The 18,491-nt window shown below is 38.4% G+C and overlaps 1 protein-coding gene across 2 annotated transcripts; it reads right to left on the bottom strand.

Moving 5' to 3' along the window:
• Positions 1-2,792: 2,792 nt before the first annotated feature.
• Positions 2,793-18,418, bottom strand: LRIT3 (leucine rich repeat, Ig-like and transmembrane domains 3). 2 transcript variants are annotated; one of them, XM_069782873.1, is made up of 5 exons: positions 18,173-18,418; positions 16,465-16,943; positions 8,170-8,475; positions 6,149-7,109; positions 2,794-4,024 (listed from the first exon to the last, which is right to left on the bottom strand). In XM_069782873.1, exons 1-5 carry the CDS (start codon positions 18,286-18,288, stop codon positions 4,000-4,002), a joined length of 1,887 nt encoding a protein of 628 aa, XP_069638974.1. In that variant the 5' UTR covers positions 18,289-18,418; the 3' UTR covers positions 2,794-3,999. The 2 variants fall into 2 exon arrangements, with proteins under 2 accessions (XP_069638965.1, XP_069638974.1); XM_069782864.1 differs by having other exon boundaries at positions 2,793-7,109.
• Between the last annotated feature and the right edge of the window lie 73 nt (positions 18,419-18,491).

Genomic DNA, 18,491 nt, shown 5'->3' on the forward strand with positions numbered 1-18,491 from the left:
TCAATTATGCAGTTTGAGTCCCAGAACAAGCAGGAATGTTATGATTCCCGTTTTCACACTCCTGCTTCAGCAAGAAGGAAATCACTCCACCGTGTCACTTTTATGCTAGAGAACAAGAAATACTGAGTATTTTTCTTTTTTACACCAATCAGTGAGAAACCAGAACATGTCACTCAAGACCTGAGAGCATGCTCTGGAAAAATACCCACGGATAATGTCATTCATGTGTAATCTGAAGCTAGCAGTACACTGCAGGATTAGTCTAACACAGAAGAAGGCTCTATCCAAAATCAAGTAAGGATAAAATTTGAAAGACAAAGAAAAGAGAAAAGTATCATTAAAAGAGAAAGTAATATTATTCTGAATTTAATTTGTCATGCTCTATAGCTGGCTGCTTACCATACTCTTATATTGTCCTCTTTCTCCCTCTGTGATTTAACTTCCACATGATCTTAAACACAAGGGACTGGGCTATGAAACAGAAAATATAATTGGTAAGAGTTATTTTTGGAGGCTCAAACATTTGGCCAAATCTTAGCAGCATAAAATTCAAGACACATGACTCAGAAGTCGATCCGATCAGCCCATGGCATTAGACTTCAGTGCCATTAATTAAATCAGGTTCTTACAAAAAAAAGGTACTTATGGCTATTGGATTTAATTTCCTTTTTCTTCAACAAAGGTGTCATTGTTTTAGAGACTGGCAAATATTACAAAGCAGACTATATGTATTGTTTTGTTCCTGTTTTCCGAAACAATATTAAACTGGAAAGAATAAGTGAGAAAGAGTTAAGCAAGAACATGATCCGGAGATTTGTTTATGAATTTACTTTTTGAAGGATTAGAGAAACAGCTGTTTGAGGCCTCTAAAGGTTTCCTACAGCTGTATGTCTAAATGAATGAAAAGACTAAAAATATATTAACAAAACACTTGTTTAGTTGACTAAACAAGGAACCCATTGAATTTAAATTATAGTTGCACTGTAACTACTAGCAATTGTCATATTGGATTGTTCTTACTTTTCACCTAGGCCAGTAGCATGTCTCAAGTACAAGCAGCCCGTACCAGAGGCCTCAGAAGAAACTACTTGAACTCTGTCTGAGGCAACACTGGAATACTCTATTCCTGCCCTCAATACACACATACATAAAGCTCCTTTCTCCTGTATTAAGAGAGAAGAAAACACATTCCATTTTAGCCTTCTCTGGACATGAAGTATTTCACCAAGTCCTCTCTCAGTCACCTTAGTGCCATAAAAAAAAAAAACAAAAACCCCACACCATGCCAAATTCCTTTGACTCCTCCTTAAAAAGGTGTGCCAAATATTTGATTACTCATCACATTTTAGAATAAAGTATTTTCTTCTCAGAGTATCTTCTCCAAAATGTAGTAATTCACACACTGTTGGCAAAATGGTATTCCACTATTATGAGAGGTTAAAGTTCTAGTTGTTTGTGCAGTCAACTCCTTTCATAACACTCTTAAGCCAATCAAGTATCTTTCAAAAATACCAGAGTTTAAGTTAGGCCAGATATATTTAAAATACACACCTGACAGGTGCTACTGAACTTGTTGCAATAACTGGAGCAATTTCACATTCTTTTCTAAACACAAGGTTAGGATGTTATTTCATAAAAAATAGTAACTCGGAAAAAAGTGCATCTTTTTTACCTAGGTCTTGGGAAAGACAATATCATTTTGTTCATAGTTGCTTTCTGCCTTATTGATTGAAAAGATTCCCATCCTGAACACTGATGAATAAGGTACATAGCTTTGTAAAAAGAATTCTCTCCTTGCTATAGGCTGTTTCATACTGATGTTTCAGTTTGATTTTACCACTGTTTAGCAAGGGAGCCTTTCAGACTTATAAAAAGTAGTTTATAAAAATGATATATTAATCATGCCTCCAGTCTGATGTGAATTTTGATCTTCTGAAATTCAGAGGACAATTTTTGCAGTGATTTAAAAAGAAAAGAGAAAACACCTGTGCTATTGAAAACTTCTCATTTTCAGAAAGGAAAGTGACAGTGCTAGCCTGGAGCTTTTGTGGCTGACTATAACACCTAGAACAATGCAATGAATTCTGTGAGAGAAGGCATTCAGATCAGCATGTTTCCAGTCTACACCCAGTTAGATAATTTTAAAAAGTTTAATTTTGAAATCTCATCTGTGCTTGTGAAGGAACTTCAAGTTGGTCTACCTCCCAGCCACAAATCTAACAAATTGGTTGTTTTTAAAAGAATATCATAGATCATGATGGACTATTGTAGTATATTATGTCTAGGATTCATGCCCTAGCCAGAATTGCTACTGATGCATACCCCTCTTTCTTGCAATAAATGCATAAACTACTCACTCCCCCCTTTTCAGTTTATAGACAATGTTCTTCAAAACGGTCTCACAACTTTCACTGGGGCACAGGCAGGCTTTAAGACCGGGTTCAAGTACATTCTTCAAATTCCCCTAGTGCCTTTGTTCCAGACTCCAGTTTTATAGCTGCCCCCACCTTGTCTAAATTGGGCATGTATAGAGCTCCTCTCATTGCAATAAGCTGGCAGTATCTTCATCCATCCTTTTATAGCTACCTGCCTGCAGACACCCCAGCACCCTTCCCACGGACATAGCAGAATTGCAAGCAAAAGACTTTGTGGTACGCAGTCCCACCATTCTCTAGGATATTACCCTTCCATTGTTTCTCAGCCTTCTTTTTATATTTTCTCTCATTTCTTCTCAGATTTCCTCTTGTCTCCACAGCTACACTCATCACATATTGTCTAAAGCTATAAACGAAGATGAAAGGGTCAGGCAAACACAATGTCATGTACAAAAACAATCTTTTATTTTCACATCAAAACAACTTGTATTTTAATTACTTCTTTGAAAAGGTAATGAGTTTAAAATGTTCTTTGTTTAGCCTCTTAGATATAGCCCAAGTCTGAATGTTTTTGCTATTACAGACATTTTCATGGTGCACATGAAAGAGTTTTCTCTCTTAATCCCCCGCCTGAGAAAAGTATGACAATCTGATGATAGCACAAGGAATACAAAGTCCACTGTGAGCAATGGCAAGGACTAAAATAGATGCATGGATGCCTAAAGTTGAGCTTAGTAAGTGCACATTGAAGCCAGGATTGTGATTAGCTATGACAAGTGCTGAAGCCTACTAAAGCTTTAAGTAAAAATGAGGTCTGTTTAGAATTCAGCTCACATTACTCAGTTATTTCATTAACCATGCAATTTTGACACACCCATTGTAGGTAATGTATAAAAAGAGGTCTAACCTTTTTGGTGAAATGCAGGATCAATTGAGCTAACAAAGTGCAAAATATATGAAAAGCGATGCATAAACATTGGTTAAATCCTCTCCAAATTCTCCTACCAGGCAAGCACAGATTATAGTCATCACTGCTTATAGTGATGACTGATTCAGAATTGCATTTCAGAAGATATTATACAAATTGATTACAGGTGACAAAATCTATCTCATAATGATTCCATCACTAATATTAACAATTTACAGTATAAAAATTTGCATCTGTTACCAGAAGTATTTCTTCAGCTCTTTAATTAAACCAGTCCTGGGTGATCCAGGGCATCTTATATGCAGATGCAGTCTTTATTGTGTGATTTGGCCTTTGGATCAAATTCCTACCAAAATTCCCCAGAAAATTTGCTGTTTTGACATGAGGTACAGAAGCATGTCTGGGTTATATAACTCTGTTGTCTCAAGAACTGTGGAGAAAATAACGTGTCTCATGTTTTCTTGAAAGAACATGCCTTTTATAATACATTCCATCTTTGATATACTGATAGCACACGCGGTCATAGAGATTAATTTCTAACTTTAGGACATGCTAATTCCACAAGGATTAGTCAAACCAAAAGGTTTCACATTTGCAAGTGAGCTCTTTCAAATGAGCTTTGCACCACCTCAGTCCGATATATTGAGGTATCATCTACAAGTCAGGTGACAGCACTTTTGAACTCCAGAATTAGATTCAAGTTTCTTGAAAGGTTTGAAACCTGAAATCAAATATTGTCCAGGAATTAAAAGATAAATATTAAAATAATTGCTCTCATTAATGACAAACATGGTGTTTTTAATTGGAAACACCTTCAGCAACAACTACTGGCTACACTATCTATATGGAAAATAGAAGGCAAATATTGTAACACTTCAGGTCCCGTTAAAAATTCGGTTTATCATAAACTGCTTGTCAGATGAACCTTGGTTTTGACACAAAAAGAATCTGCTTTCCCTAAAAAAAACCAAACCAAATTTCAAAAAAACTGTCAAAATAAAAATATTCCACTCAGAAAACTAAAAACATTTTCACTGCAATCAAAATTATCCATAGAAAAAGAAGAAAGATCACTCTTTAACTACACATACTAGTAACACAGAAAGGAACATCAAGGTTAATTCTAAAAGCATATGCAGTGAAGCTAATTTTGCACTTCTGAACATCTCATCTGCTTCCTTACTACAGCTCCCATGGTCTCAAATACTCATTCTATTATTCCTGACGATGAAGCACCATCATGTAGATGCTATGGAGATTTTTCAGTGTGTTCGTTTTCTACCATTATTTTAGTACTGGAGGGTTTTTGATGAAGTGTTTTCCTCCCACCAAGCTATGCCTTGCAAGATAAGCTCTCTAGCATTCCAGCAGGCAAAATTTAATCCTACAGTAGCGACACCAAGAAATGTCACTATTTTAAAGTTAACTTACTAAGCTTTGGTTTGTAGCTTTGAGTAATTTCTCCCTCTGGGAAGAGAAGATTCCCAGTTTCCTAGCAAAACAGTTTTTCTAGGCATAGAAAAGTCCAAGAAAACAATGCAGTTGTAATTCTTAGGAAAAACAATTCATACATACTTCTAACCATAATATCTGAACCTAAAACTATAAAAGCTCTGTTATTTACTTCAGGCAATAAAAAAGCAGCCTCAGAAAAGACAATTCATTAGTATCATTAATAGGCAATTCTGCATTCATCATTACTATTAATATTAATATCTGATTTTTTAAACATTGGGAAGCATGTTCACAATTAACTTTCGCTATGCTCATTGAACTTCATTACACATACAACATGACCCGAGGACAAGACCTCCTCTTACTGTATCTCGAAATGTATTATATTACTACAGTATAGTACATAATATTGTGCAATATCTATGTAATATATAGGTATATAAGAGTGTGTTTTCTCTTACACAGTACCACAAAATTTTCTGTACAGAGATTTCTGAAATTGAGGTATATAGACATATGCATCCAAGTAAATTCTAAGGCTGAGATGTTGTAATAAGATCATTTGATGTAAATTAACATTATTAATATCTAGTATCTCTCACAGAGTTACTCATAATGATATCTTACCTGAGCTTCAGAATACTAAAGAAGCTCCTTTGCCATAGCATCTGCAAAACAACAATATGATGTGTATTGTACCTCTCGAGAATCCATAAGCTGTGGTTACCTAGTTTCAATCTAGATTGCCCCGAGATCACTTCCAGTCCAAGATACTGTACAAACAGAGCTGTATGACATCTCAAAGCACAAGCTGAAGTCAGAAGAAAGCTTGTACTTTCAAATGAAGTTTTGACCTCAATAGAAGTAGTTTAAACTGTTTTCCTATTAATTTTAAGTACACCGTTTTTATAAGGTTGTGATTAATGTTTGATACATGCAACTAGCACATCGTACAGTAAAGTGAGAAAAGAGAAAACAGAATGATGTTTCAATGAGAACAAAAAATAGAAGATCTTTAATCAGGCAACCATTTCATGCTGTATTTATCCTTTGAAGAATGTCATTCCTTTATATCCGAAGTCACAAACATAAAAAAAGAAAATAAACAGGCAACATTTTTCTTCTATTCACCTTCTTACCCACCACCCTACCCATTCAGTAGACTGCATTACATCAGATGATATATTCTGACCACCACCTAGCACCAACCTGCTTCCAGATGCAGTATCATCATTTTGGATTAATTTTACCTATCTTACATTCTATCTCCTCCACCCTCACCTATGTTCAACACAGATACTCAGACCTAGAGCCCTCACTTTTGAAGGTCATTTGAGAATCCATGCTTGACCTAGAACAAAGGAGAAGTCTTTCTGACTCATCTGTGTACCTTCGTGCCCAGAGCTGCTCTCCTGCACTCACTGTTCGAGGCTTCAGAGATAGTGTTTCAAATTTCACATAGGTCTCTTTTGCAAGGTCAGCTTCCTTTGCAGTTTTTGGTTTCACATGAAGTTTTAAAACTTTGTAGAGTAAGAAAAATATCAAAGGTAAAACAACCACACATGCTGCACTGCTGGCCAATATCAGAATAGAAAACTGAGAGCTGTTTTCATCATTTAACCTATCAGTGGAGAAAATAACGCACTGCTCTTTTGTAGGTGGCACTCCTTTGGGTGAGACACATGCCATATATTGAGTACTAGGTTGCAAACCATCAATTGTGACTTTGTTTTTGCTAGAATCGGTGCTCAGAGGCAACATATCTTTCTCACCATACTTTGAGTATAACACAGTCACTGCAGAGTTGCTTGTGGCATTGACAGTTTTCCAAGTTAAGGTCACTCTCTCATCAGTTTCACTGATCACTCTTAGGTTCTTTACAGTAACATTTTGCTCAGCCATACCTGCTGTATTCAATGAAGTCTCCTCACCTTTCTTGCTTATCTCCCCAGTCTGCTTTTTGTTTCCATTTGTCACTGCCTTTGGATTTTTCTTTCCATCAAACAGGGGCCTGGATTGCTTCTTTTCAGTAAACTTGACGCTCGTTGATCTTTCAGTGCTAACCAGTGCTGTGGTGGTCGGTGTGGTGGGAAGAGGTGTGGTTGTCCTCTCAGGTTCCGGCTTGGATTCCTCCTGAGTGGTATTCTGTCTCTCTGCCTCTTGCTTCCTTCCATACTTCTGTGGTGACACAGTTGTAGTAACTACACCAACCACTGTGACAGTAACAGAAGCTTCTGACATTCCTGCTAAGTTCTTGGCTTTACATCTGTATTCTCCTGCATCCTTGTATGAAATCCCTGTCAAGCTTATTATGGACCATCTGACACCCTCTCCAGGTGTTTCTTGAATTACTACAGGAAAAAGCAAAGAGTAAAACATTATAAAAGGGGACAAGAGAAAATATTAGACTACTTATTCCGTTATTTCTGCCAGACGGAATCACATGTATTAAACTTTAAAAAACAAACAAACAAACAAACCCACCAAAAAACACCAAAACGAAACTAAACCCCACACACAAAGTATGGAACTCCCTGACATACTATATTACTGCAGAAAAGTGCTCAGCTTGGGTCAAAATGGAATTGAATGTCTGGAGGAATTACAATATAATTGGCAGTTTCACTAAGTAAAACAAAACCTCATAACGAGAAATCAAATGTCTTAAAGCTGCTAAGTGACTAGGAAATACAAGTCTCACTGACTGAGTGACACTGAACACACTAGCCATTTAAAACATTTTTGGAAATTACCTTTGTCTTAAAATATTTCAGTGCTTTGGACTATTACCTTCTTCGGATCTACGATTTAAGATAACTGCTAACTACTTGGCATTAGCAAGAAACATTTTTTATATTTAAGTTACTGCATAAATATCTATCATAGCAGCTAGAACAATATCAGACAATCACAGCCTCTTCAGCATTCAAGATGGGTGTTGCAAATAAACAATAAACATTTGCAAATAACATAGAAAACATTATTTTGGATAATCCTATGTTTACAAAGCTGAGTTTTAAGTGGCTCAGTTATGGCCTCACTAGCTTTTTTAACATTAACATTTTGAACCCAAATGGAGATTCCAGCAACGGATTCTCCTTTCTGCTTTTCAGCTTCTGAGTTAGGGACCAACTATCCCAATGCCCATTCTCCTTAATCCTTCCCCCGCTTCATCCATTTCCCCCCGTCCATGCATATTGTTCTTATTACAGACCACATCCATAATCAGAATGGTCTGTTGAACCTGTTCAGACCGAGACCTAGACAAAGAATTTCATAACAGCTGTTGCATGGATACAATTGCCAGCTTGGTGCAATACCTGGTCCATTGTTACTTATTATAATGATCTCAAAGCACAAGCAACCCAACAATTTCAGGCTCTCCCATTTCCTATAAAAGAGCAATTATACCTGTATAGTTCACTGGTATATTGTCTGACCTAGTCCAAGTAAGCTGTGGTGTTGGGTACCCAGTCGCATCACAGCGTAGCAGAACGTTGCTTCCCAGCGGGGAAGTGATTTTTGTCGCCGATGTCATCACAGATGGTTTAAGACACTGCTCTAACTCAGCTCTCTGGAACAAGATTCCTGCCAGACTCTCAGGTCCACTACATGAAATCAATGGATCAAGAAGTACAACGGAGTTGTCCACAATTTTGGAAAATTCAATTAGCTTTGAAATGCGACAGTCACAAAACCATGGGTTATCCTGCAAACCTGAAGCAGGGAGGGAAGAGGGGAAAGAAAAAAAAAAAAATTTTGTCAGGCAATATATGGATATTGTGATTACAGTATGACACATGACTACCACCAAGTACAATCAAGAACTATGGACCTATTCTGAGTTAATCCTTTCTCTTTCAATTTGCCCTTTTCCTTCAGCTGATTGGTGGGGGAGTTTTTGCAGAGGTGCAGAAGAACAGTACAAATGTTCATTAAGCTAAACATTTTCTTCACAGTTTACAGGAGCATAGTAACATCCTGGCACTACCTTTGCTTAATTTTGCTATTTATCTAGGAAAAAACACTTTGAAAAGGTGTCTAAGGCTGATGAAACATTTTCACCTGCCTGTGCCTTCTGGAAAGATACCTTCTCAGGGCTATTGTATCCTATCACTCTCCTCTGCTCTTAGTCCTTCTTTGGGCTCTTACAGTTTGATTTTCTCAGACCTTTTTTTCAACGCTTGCAGAGAACATGATGATTTAAGGGTTTAGTGCTTATATCAACATCGCTGCCACTTCAAAAAAGGATAAAGGCTAAGGAGAAAAAGCTTTAGGCCAATAAAATTCTTATCTGGCTCTGAACTATACCAATATTCTTAGAAATCTGGCTTTGATTTGGGACAACCTCTGAAATACATTAAAAAAGAATACCAGAAGAGTAGAAAATGGGAAGGGCCCTGAAAAAAGCTGATGACTACAATATTTTTATGATGGCACACAACACTATGTCTCCTCTTCTGTTAGAGGCTATAACATTTGCTTCTTGATTCCAAAGCCTTTGAATGAGAGGCCTCTCCCTCTTGGTGACCTTATTATGGTGAAAGAGAGTAGCCATTTCTGAGGAATAGAAGTCTAAATCCTCAGCTTGTATTGATTACTTCACTATGTTCATAGAGCAACAGCAGCTTCACCAGGTAAAACACCACACAGCACATCACTCGTGAGTTCAAATATTTTCTCATTTGACTTTTGGGTATACCTTTTTCATTTTTTTGAGTATTAACAATAAACAGAACTTACAGTCTGAAACAAGGGATGGTATGCAAGAACCCGTTGCTGTTGAATTCACTGATTAGTGCAACAGAAAAGTCATATCAATTAAACAAAAATTAAAAGAAAAAACTTGAAACACCTGCTAATATTGTTCAGTGTGTATTTTTAGGAATTATCAAAACAGCTAATGGAAAAATTCTGCTTTTTATTCTGGAAGAAACCTGTAGATGAAAGAATACATGAATAATTATCTACTGCTTCCTTTTATCGCCTGACCAAGATTAGGTTATTTTAAGCACAATGGCAGTGATTGGTTAAAACTGCGGTAAAGCCCAATTAATCCCCACTCTTTAAAACAAGTGTTGACCTGAAGAGATTCCATGACTTTGACATCACAATCCAATTTCACCCCTTCCAGACATATGAGATTTTACATCTATTCACTACTTATTGCCCACCAGAATGGAGAAGGAGAAATCAAGGAAACTGTATCAGCAACTGCTTTTCTTTAAAAGAAAAGAAAAAAACCCTCCAAAATATAAAAAAATTTCCTGTGAACTTCCCACATATTCACAAGCAAAAGAGATACCGTCTGAATGTTTTCCATAGGTCTACACACATGAACCGTTTGTGCTCATAAAAATTCTGCCCAATCGAGCACACGTATGTAACTATTTGTGCTCATCTTTTAAATTAGGCAAGCTTTAGTTTGTAGTTAGACACAATATTCCCGTAATTTTTTTTTCATTCTCACTTGCTTATAAGAGGTCAATTTTCCTCACTATGCTAAGAAAGAGACTATACGAGCATTTGAAAATTAAATTCCCCTAAAGTGTAAGAGGGAAGACAGGATCCCCTTGAACCAAGCCCTCAACTGCCAGAGTTCCTCCATGACAAATGCTGCTAAAACACACGTGAACTGCCAACACGGCCTCTGTGCTATCTAGAGGACAGAAGCATGGGGCAGCTGTGCTACAAACAAGCAGGCGGTAGGGCAGAAGCTCTGGGTCCACAGCGATAATCAGGACAGATTTGCAGCATCAGTAGGGCTCCCCGCCCACATACCAGGCAGCAGATTCTCCCTTACATTGAATGCTACTGAAATAATTTCTTCTGCAACCTTTCTGCATCCTACAAGCTTTACTGCAGAAAAGGACGGGGTTTATTATTGTTTCTAATACTACATTGAGTCCAATCATAAACCTGACACTGCCAAGTCCACTGCTAAACCATGTCCCTAAGCGCCACATCTACCCATCTTTTCAATACCTCCAGGGGTGGCGACTCAAACATTTCCTTGTTCCAGTGCCTGACAACCCTTTCAGTGAATAAATTTTTTCCTAATATATATAAATACATAGCTTTCATATTCTCCTGATGTCCCAAATAAGACCCAAAGTTGTCACAGTAAGTACCAGAAATTGACAAAATAGATTGGATGATTGTTTAGTCCAGTCTGGGACAGAGGTTTGACCACCTTAGATCATTCTGAAGGCTTGATTTCAGCTTTAGAAGAAAGCTGTAGTCCCAGAAGACTCTCTACTTCCGTGCTTTAGTGCAAAGAAAGAGTTATTTCAGTTAGTCACCTCATCTCCCCCATCCATCATGCTTTCCAGTGGAACTGGCTAAAGAAGCAGGACTTATATAGATACATATAATATATATAGCTACAGGAGTTCCCTCCTTGCCTCCACAGCTCATCCCTTCTATTTATCTGTGTCTTGCCAATATCTGACAGTATTCACATTATTTTTAGTAAACTTGCACAGCCATTGTAAGTAAGTCATTAAGTCATGTGAATTCCCAAAATGAAAAGATGAAAGCACTATTGAGTTGGAAGCAAGGATTAAACACTGAATTTGATTATCCTTCAGTTAGCTATTGGAGAGAACAGAAATGGGAATGTAAACCTAGTTTCCAAACTACAAAGGCCATTCTGAAATTTAACAGCTTGTGTTTACAAGATGGTAAAAATGAGAACAAACACATGAAAGAATAAAGAAAAGGTTAAAAAAAAAGGAAAAAAAAAAGAAGAAACCAGAAAAAATGGGGAGCTTTAATAAAGGAATGAGATGGAATCCCATCGGGAAAATAATTTCCTAAGAAGAGAAAATAAAAATAATGATAAGTTTCCAATGGCATGTGTATCTGATGGAACACCAAGTCTTTATAAACCCTGGATTCTTTTGTAGAAATACTAAGGCAGTTTGTTGACCTGAGAAAGAAATACTAACAAAGGCAAAACAAACATTGATAAATATTTATGCATTGCAATATACCAATGCAGTGTATTTTAACATTAAATATAGATTATAAATTGCCCTAAAAAACATTCTTTATTCTAGATTTAGCATATTTTAAATCTACTTCTCACATATTTATATGTACGCTTGTGTGTACAATGGCAAATATATGTATATGTGTGCCTGTGCATGCACTTTTTTGCAGTCTTCTCAGTAAGCAGGGTTTCCCCATGCTGTGTCAATATGGACTTTAGCATTCAAAATAGCTACGAGTGAAATTTCCTTTGTAAATCAGTAACCAGTCTCAGACCATAACTTGTATAATATACTGCTTTTCAGTTCCTATAAAATGGCAGTATGTGAAATATTCAAGTTTTGGGCCGATGGAAACACTCACCACAGCTTGGGCCAGACTACCCAAGGCTCTCTTCCAACTCAAGCTACAAATTTTTTGATCCATGGTTCTAAACAGTAAAGCCCACTTCCTGCACTGTGTCCCAATGTTTCCTACACACAGTAATTGCTAGGGAGTAGTTTCAGGAAAAGCAGCATCTACCCAATGGCCCAGCATAACAGCTGGCAGCCTAATGGACCTGCAGCACTTCAAATTTTTGGCACCTCTACGTGCAACAGAGGCAAGATCTCATCTAACTGCCACTTGATCAAATCCTGGATTCTTCTGTTCCTCTCGGTGACTCGCTAGATGTAATATCCCATATGTAAAATGCTACTGCCATCACTCATGCCAGAAATTTCAATCTCTACAGCAGCCAGTGCTGAAACTTAGCTGTGATTTGGACCAAAGTATTAGGCTATAGCTCCAGAGACAACCAAGAGGGGGTTAGATGAATTCGCACACTGGTTCCTTGATCACTTCCACTGCTTAACTGTCACCTCACTCCACAGCTTTGTTTTGAACTGTTCCAAAGGGTGCTCTGAAGACAAAGCCAGACAGGGCTCCAGGGACAGTTCACAATCCAGGCATTGCTTCCTGAAAGGCTTATGGATAAGACCATACCAAGGACAGCTCGTTCTATCCTGTTCTTGCCCCCAGTATAAGTGCAGCAGGCTTTGCACCTCCAAACTATCCTACATGCCTATCAGCCTACCAGGCATACAACATAGCTTGCTATTTTATACTACAAAAGCACAACTCCACGGGTTGCAATGCAATTCTGGCATTACTTCAGGCAGTTTGAACTGGAGGAAAAACACCCCCACCCACACAGTCACATTTCAGAGTCACTGCAGCATGCCCCTGAGCCCAGAGAAAACCAAGGGCTAAATCGTACAAAGTGTGGAACAGTCAATCAGCTTTAAAAAGAGTTGGCCCTAACATGTGGATGAGAGCCAGAGCGAGCCACTTGGCTACAGGGCCAGGCATCATTCCCTGACCCTCTTTCATTTAGCATAGTGTCCACACAGAGGAACATCACTCAGTGGGAGGTAATAAAAAAACCCAAACCCTAAGTAGAGAGATTATGAATTGGAAAGGAGATGCTAACCTGCCAGTCCCCTGGCAAAAGTAGTCCGTGGGTCCTCCAAGAGTCCTTGAAGTAAACAAGGGGAACCTGAACTTTCTCTTACATGCAACCTCCTTGATGCTCAGTCAAGACACTGAAGATAAAATTGCCTCCTGGTGTTAAAAAAATACATATGCACAATCATTTGAGTTGGGGGCCTTGCTGTTATTGATCTTGTTAATTAAATACAAGTGACAATCTTGTTCTGCCAGAACTAGGAGAGAAGCCAGCTCAAGCCGTAATTGCTTGCACTAAGTAGAATCTGACTGCTGTTTTCCTGACTAGACAAAACCAGCATTTATTTGCTTTGGGTTCCAGCATCTAGAGAGCTCTGGCTGCAGTTACCATTCCATGTGGGCACATAGGTCAGGCTGAATGCTCCCACAGAGAACAGATGGAGCACTTATGACACTCTTGAGCATCAAAGCAATTGTGGGCATCACACTTTAAGGGAAACCTCTTTTTTTAAAGCCCAAAGGAGTCCAAAGGGAACCAGTAACTATGGTAGAAAATGAGAAAAAAGAATCCCTCATAGTCTATAAGAAACTTGTGAAAGAATAGTGCGATTAGTTAAGGTGGCAAACAGGGAAGGAAAATGTATGAAAGGTTACTATAAGAGAGGGTAATTAGGTTTTCTGTATGTCCACCTCATGTAGGACAAGAGGTAATCAGCTTAGTTTGCAGTAAGGGAGATTGAGGTTAGATATAAAGAGAAACTTTCTCACTATCCTGATAGATAAGCACTGGAAGAGGTTACCAGAGAAGGCTCTGGAATGGTCTGGCTTTAAGAACAGCACTGACTTAACCAGAACGGTTCAGTTCATCTGGATCTGCATCCCAGCAGGCTAGGGACCTTATTGAAATTCTTCCTGATCACACACCTCTGTGATCCTCATCTCTACCTCAGAGAAGGAAGAGAGTATCTACTGGATGTGTTTCTCCTCCCTCAGGCTCCAGCAATCCTGGTAGAGACAGGAGGGGGTCGGGGTATCAGAGGGGAAGCAATGCCACAGAGCACATCTTGCTCCTGTTGTTCTAAGCCGGTATCTCCTACGGTTGGAGCATTATAGAGACATCTCAACTCCTAGGTCATCTTTCTAACCTAATAGTTTCTATCAACCATCCATTCCTGAAAAACACTGGCTTTCTAACAGTCCAGCAACCTAAGGATGAGCCTCTAGCAGCGAGTGTGAGTGGCATAACTACAACTTTGCAAGCTCCAGTAATATAGATAATAAACTGAAACAGTGAAGACTGAGTAAGCTTGTCAAAATAACCCATGACATAAAGAGCACTGCACTTTCTAACCTCCAGAGGAAGGGGATGTTTTCTTATTCACTATAGAATTTCTTATATAGCAAGCACTGTCTGTCTGCATTGGGATATATTAATCAGAAGTCTATGATGTCAATGAAAGCAAATTCAGCTAATTATTCACAGTTTACCTAAGGTAGATTTACTCAACACAACACAATGAAAGTACTACCTCGCATTTTGCATTCTCAGACCCAAATCTGTAACGACTGTGCAGAGCCTCTCTCAGCATGGTAAAGTTAAAAAAAAGAGAAGCAAGGCCCTGTTTGAACCCAGTGTGTGCTCCCCTCTGGAGATCTCTGTTCAAACCCAGCTGTAGTTCATAAATGAAAATGATCCAAAGGTCACATCCTGAGTCTCTAGAGAACTCAGTGCTGGCACCAGAGGGTTTGCCAGGACTAGAGGAGGCTGGCAAAGTGCCCACACCAACAAAGACCGCAGATGGTTGCCAGGGGGAAGGGGAGGAGAGAAGAGTGTGTGTGGTTTTGGGGTGTTTGCTTTTTGGGTTGTTTCTTTTGGTTTGTTTTTTTTTTTTAAGCGGTGAGGGCTGTGTAAGACAAGGAAACCAAATAACCTCTGGGACTCCCACATGAGATCATCAGGAGGATTAGATCCAGCAGGGTCACCTCCTACTTTACTGCCTCCTGTAGCCTTCAGTGCAGGGACAGGGAAAGGGGTACTGAGCTAGACTTACTTTTACAGCTTTTTCTTTTTTTTTTTAATCCTGAATAAATGAAGATCCTATTAATGCTGCAACCTACAGTTACCATGCATCTGAGGAACTCATTCAGCCTACTTGCATCTATTAAGTTACTTACATACAATCTCATCTGAATGAGAGTTTCAAATTGCAGCTTCTGCTGTGAAACAAAGCAGCTGAACAAATGAACACTGAATAGTGGGGGTTTAGATCAAGAAATTGGAAATACTGGGCAGTACAATGGCAGATCTTTACCATTGGGTATAGAACTACTGTAGTAGAGAGCACCAGCTGGTTTTCCTCCCTTCCACCTGCTACACTACAGTACAAAATTGTCAAAAAGTGCACTTATACATAAACAGTGACCGAAGAGAACACTATTGATAGAGCTGTTCCAGCCATGTTCTGAGTCTGAGGAAGAAAAAGGAGTTACCTGCAGGACTAGGAAGTGGAGAGGAAGTGTAATATAAAGCAAAAAGTCACAAGCAGAACTGATGCGATGGTATACTAGAGAGACAGAATAAAATTATGAAAAGAATCAGTCTGGCCAAACTATTCTTAAATACTTACCTTAAATACTATAAAAAGTACTGTGAAGTTGTAGGGATCAGATTCCTATTCTCTCTCTCATATTCAACATGTAAATTGAGAAAAACTTCAGGATAATCAGTCAGCTTTAGAGCAACGCAAGGTCAGCAGGAGTCATGGGGAGAGCAGAGTTGCCCTCTTTTGAGCCACCAACACTACCTGCAGCGCTGTGTCTCAGGACAGGCTTCATACGAGCATCAACTCTAGCTCTCTGTTCAGCTTGTGAGCCACTGGAAAAAACAGTTGCAAATGGACACGCTTGCAGTTGCAACCACACACAGTGATGAGGGAAATGTCATCAGAAACAGAGGTTTTGGAAGTATTGCATTTATATGGATACTGAATACTCTATATGGCCTGTATTTCTGTAGACCGGAATCTCGTAGATTTTACTTGTTTTATAACCTTGAGATAACAACATACATGGAGGTCACTATCTTCATTTTATAGTTTTCTGTCACCAACAGAAAATAAATAAATAAACATTCACAGAGCAAACCAGAAGACTGACTGGGATGAAACCTACTCTCCTGAATCCCAGGCTGGTCCCCCACCTGCTCTCACGTGCAACTTAACATTTAGGTACATTCTAATAAGGAATGAGACAGGCTGTTTAACTTACCCAAAATGACTCTCTGGGTCGCCAGAATGTCTGTGTTCTTGGACAGGACAGCTTCTGAGAAGGGGGGCCAAATGTCCATCAAGTCTGATGGCAAGGTGGTTAGCTTGTTGCTGGATATGTCTAGGTAGGTGAGGTTTCTCAGGTACCGGCCAGCATCAGCAGGAATGCTGGTCACTTTATTGTTGTGTAAATCAAGAGTCCGTAGGTTGGGCATCTCTGCCAGCGATTCCCAAGGGAAAGTCGAGAGCAGATTACCATCCAGCCGTAGCTCGTGCAGTTGTTTCAAGTTATAGAAACTGCTGATATCAATGTTGGCTACACAGTTGTAAGTTACCCACAGGTATTTGAGATCTACTAGGTAGTAAAAGGCTTCAGTTGGAATCCTTCGTATGACAGTTTTCTCTATACGAAGTTTTACAGTATCCACAGGAACATTCACAGGGATCTCATACATGTCAGGATCATTACAGAGCACAGACCTAGCATTAAAAAAAAAAAAAAAAAGAGAGAGAGAGGTATTGGCATTTCTTTATCAGAAATTTGTATTTCAGATTTAAATGCAAATGCTATTACTTTCTGCAACACTACTAGCAGAATAAAGAATGTCAAATCAAGAACAGCCCTCTGCATTTAAAAACTGAAAAGACAAACATGGAGTTTCTAAAGAGAAAAAGAATACAAAATGGCAATGATACTTTCACATGAAATCTACATTTGCTTTTTTATAAAGCATGTAAGCACCATCTTCTGTCCATCATTCTACTGACAACTAAAAAACAAAAGCCATTGTATAAGGAATAATACATGCATGTATCTCAAGTGGGAACTGCACACAATCTGTTTTACTAAAATTCAGAATATTGGATTACTAATTCCCAATTCTTCTGCATGATGAAGATTCAAAGTATTTGTCTGTATTTACCTTTCAGAATAGACTGAAAATTGAAAGTGTTAGTATATTTCTCTAAAGGAGACCTTTCTTAGCCCTCTTTCTGATGTCTATATGGAAATGAGCTGCTTTTTAGAGGTGCTAAGAACTTTCTGCTCCCATTGATTTCAGTGAAATGGGATTCCTCAGCAGTTCCAAGAATCAGTATGTTTCAATTTCTTTGCAGTACATTGTTTGCACATATTAGCTTGAAGATTCCCCTCCCCTCAATAAGCCCATCTTTAATTTTCTCCCTCTTTTCTCTATATTATTCATTTATTTTACTTTCTCCTCATGCAGCTTTATACTGGATATGTCGTGACAATAAGTAGCAATGACAAACAGTATCTCCCAAAATTGACATAACAATACCCAGATCATCAAATTTCAAACTAACCTCTTTATTACCAAAAACTATATGATTTTCCTGCAGATTAAAAAAGAACAAACTACTGTATTTATTTAAACCAGAATCACCTGACAGTAGACAACTAATTTGTAGAAATAGAAAGGACATTACAATAGCAGGAAAATCACGGAGCAGAAAGAAATTGCCTTCTGCAAAAACTGAAGCTTCAGAGTAGCTATCTGCTAAGTACAAAGCCATAATCACCATCTGCTCCTATTCAGGAATGCTGCTAGCCATATAAAACCAGTATAAAATATGCCTTTATTTCAACTATGCTAGAACTAATTTGCAATGTATAAGAATGTTATTTCCAATTTCTTCAATCCTCTTCCTTATAAATTGCCTTGTATAACAAATAATAAAATATATACCTTGTTCCAGTGCCATCACTTCTGCCATGGTAAACGCAAGTGCATTGTGAAGGACAAAAACCATGCACTTCTTCAAAAAAGCTCATTAGGAGGTAGAAGTAAATAAACAGATACATGGCTTCCTCCCAGCAGAACTGATATGAAAAAATTTGAAAACTTTATTCCTAGGCACTCATGTGCAGTGTGCTACGAATGTGAATGCAGACATCCATTTAGTAACAGCAGATTACATCAGATTAGGTGAGATCTGTAGTTGCTTAACCTTCAAATGTATCCTGAAAGGGATCAGTTAAACCAGCTCATTCTTTGTTCTGTCAGA

The sequence above is a fragment of the Haliaeetus albicilla genome, chromosome 1 (genome assembly GCF_947461875.1).
Source record: "Haliaeetus albicilla chromosome 1, bHalAlb1.1, whole genome shotgun sequence".
NCBI classification, from domain to species: Eukaryota; Metazoa; Chordata; class Aves; order Accipitriformes; family Accipitridae; genus Haliaeetus; species Haliaeetus albicilla.

Bases quoted from the DNA above. Each gene is read 5' to 3' on its own strand.
- LRIT3 (XM_069782864.1), bottom strand. From the start codon at position 18,288: ATGTATCTGTTTATTTACTTCTACCTCCTAATGAGCTTTTTTGAAGAA. The intron at 8,476-16,464 runs GTAAGTTAAACA...TCCCTGCTTCAG, and splicing joins GACCCAGAGAGTCATTTTGG to GTTTGCAGGATAACCCATGG. The intron at 7,110-8,169 runs GTATAATTGCTC...TTTTTCCTGTAG, and splicing joins TATACCAGTGAACTATACAG to TAATTCAAGAAACACCTGGA.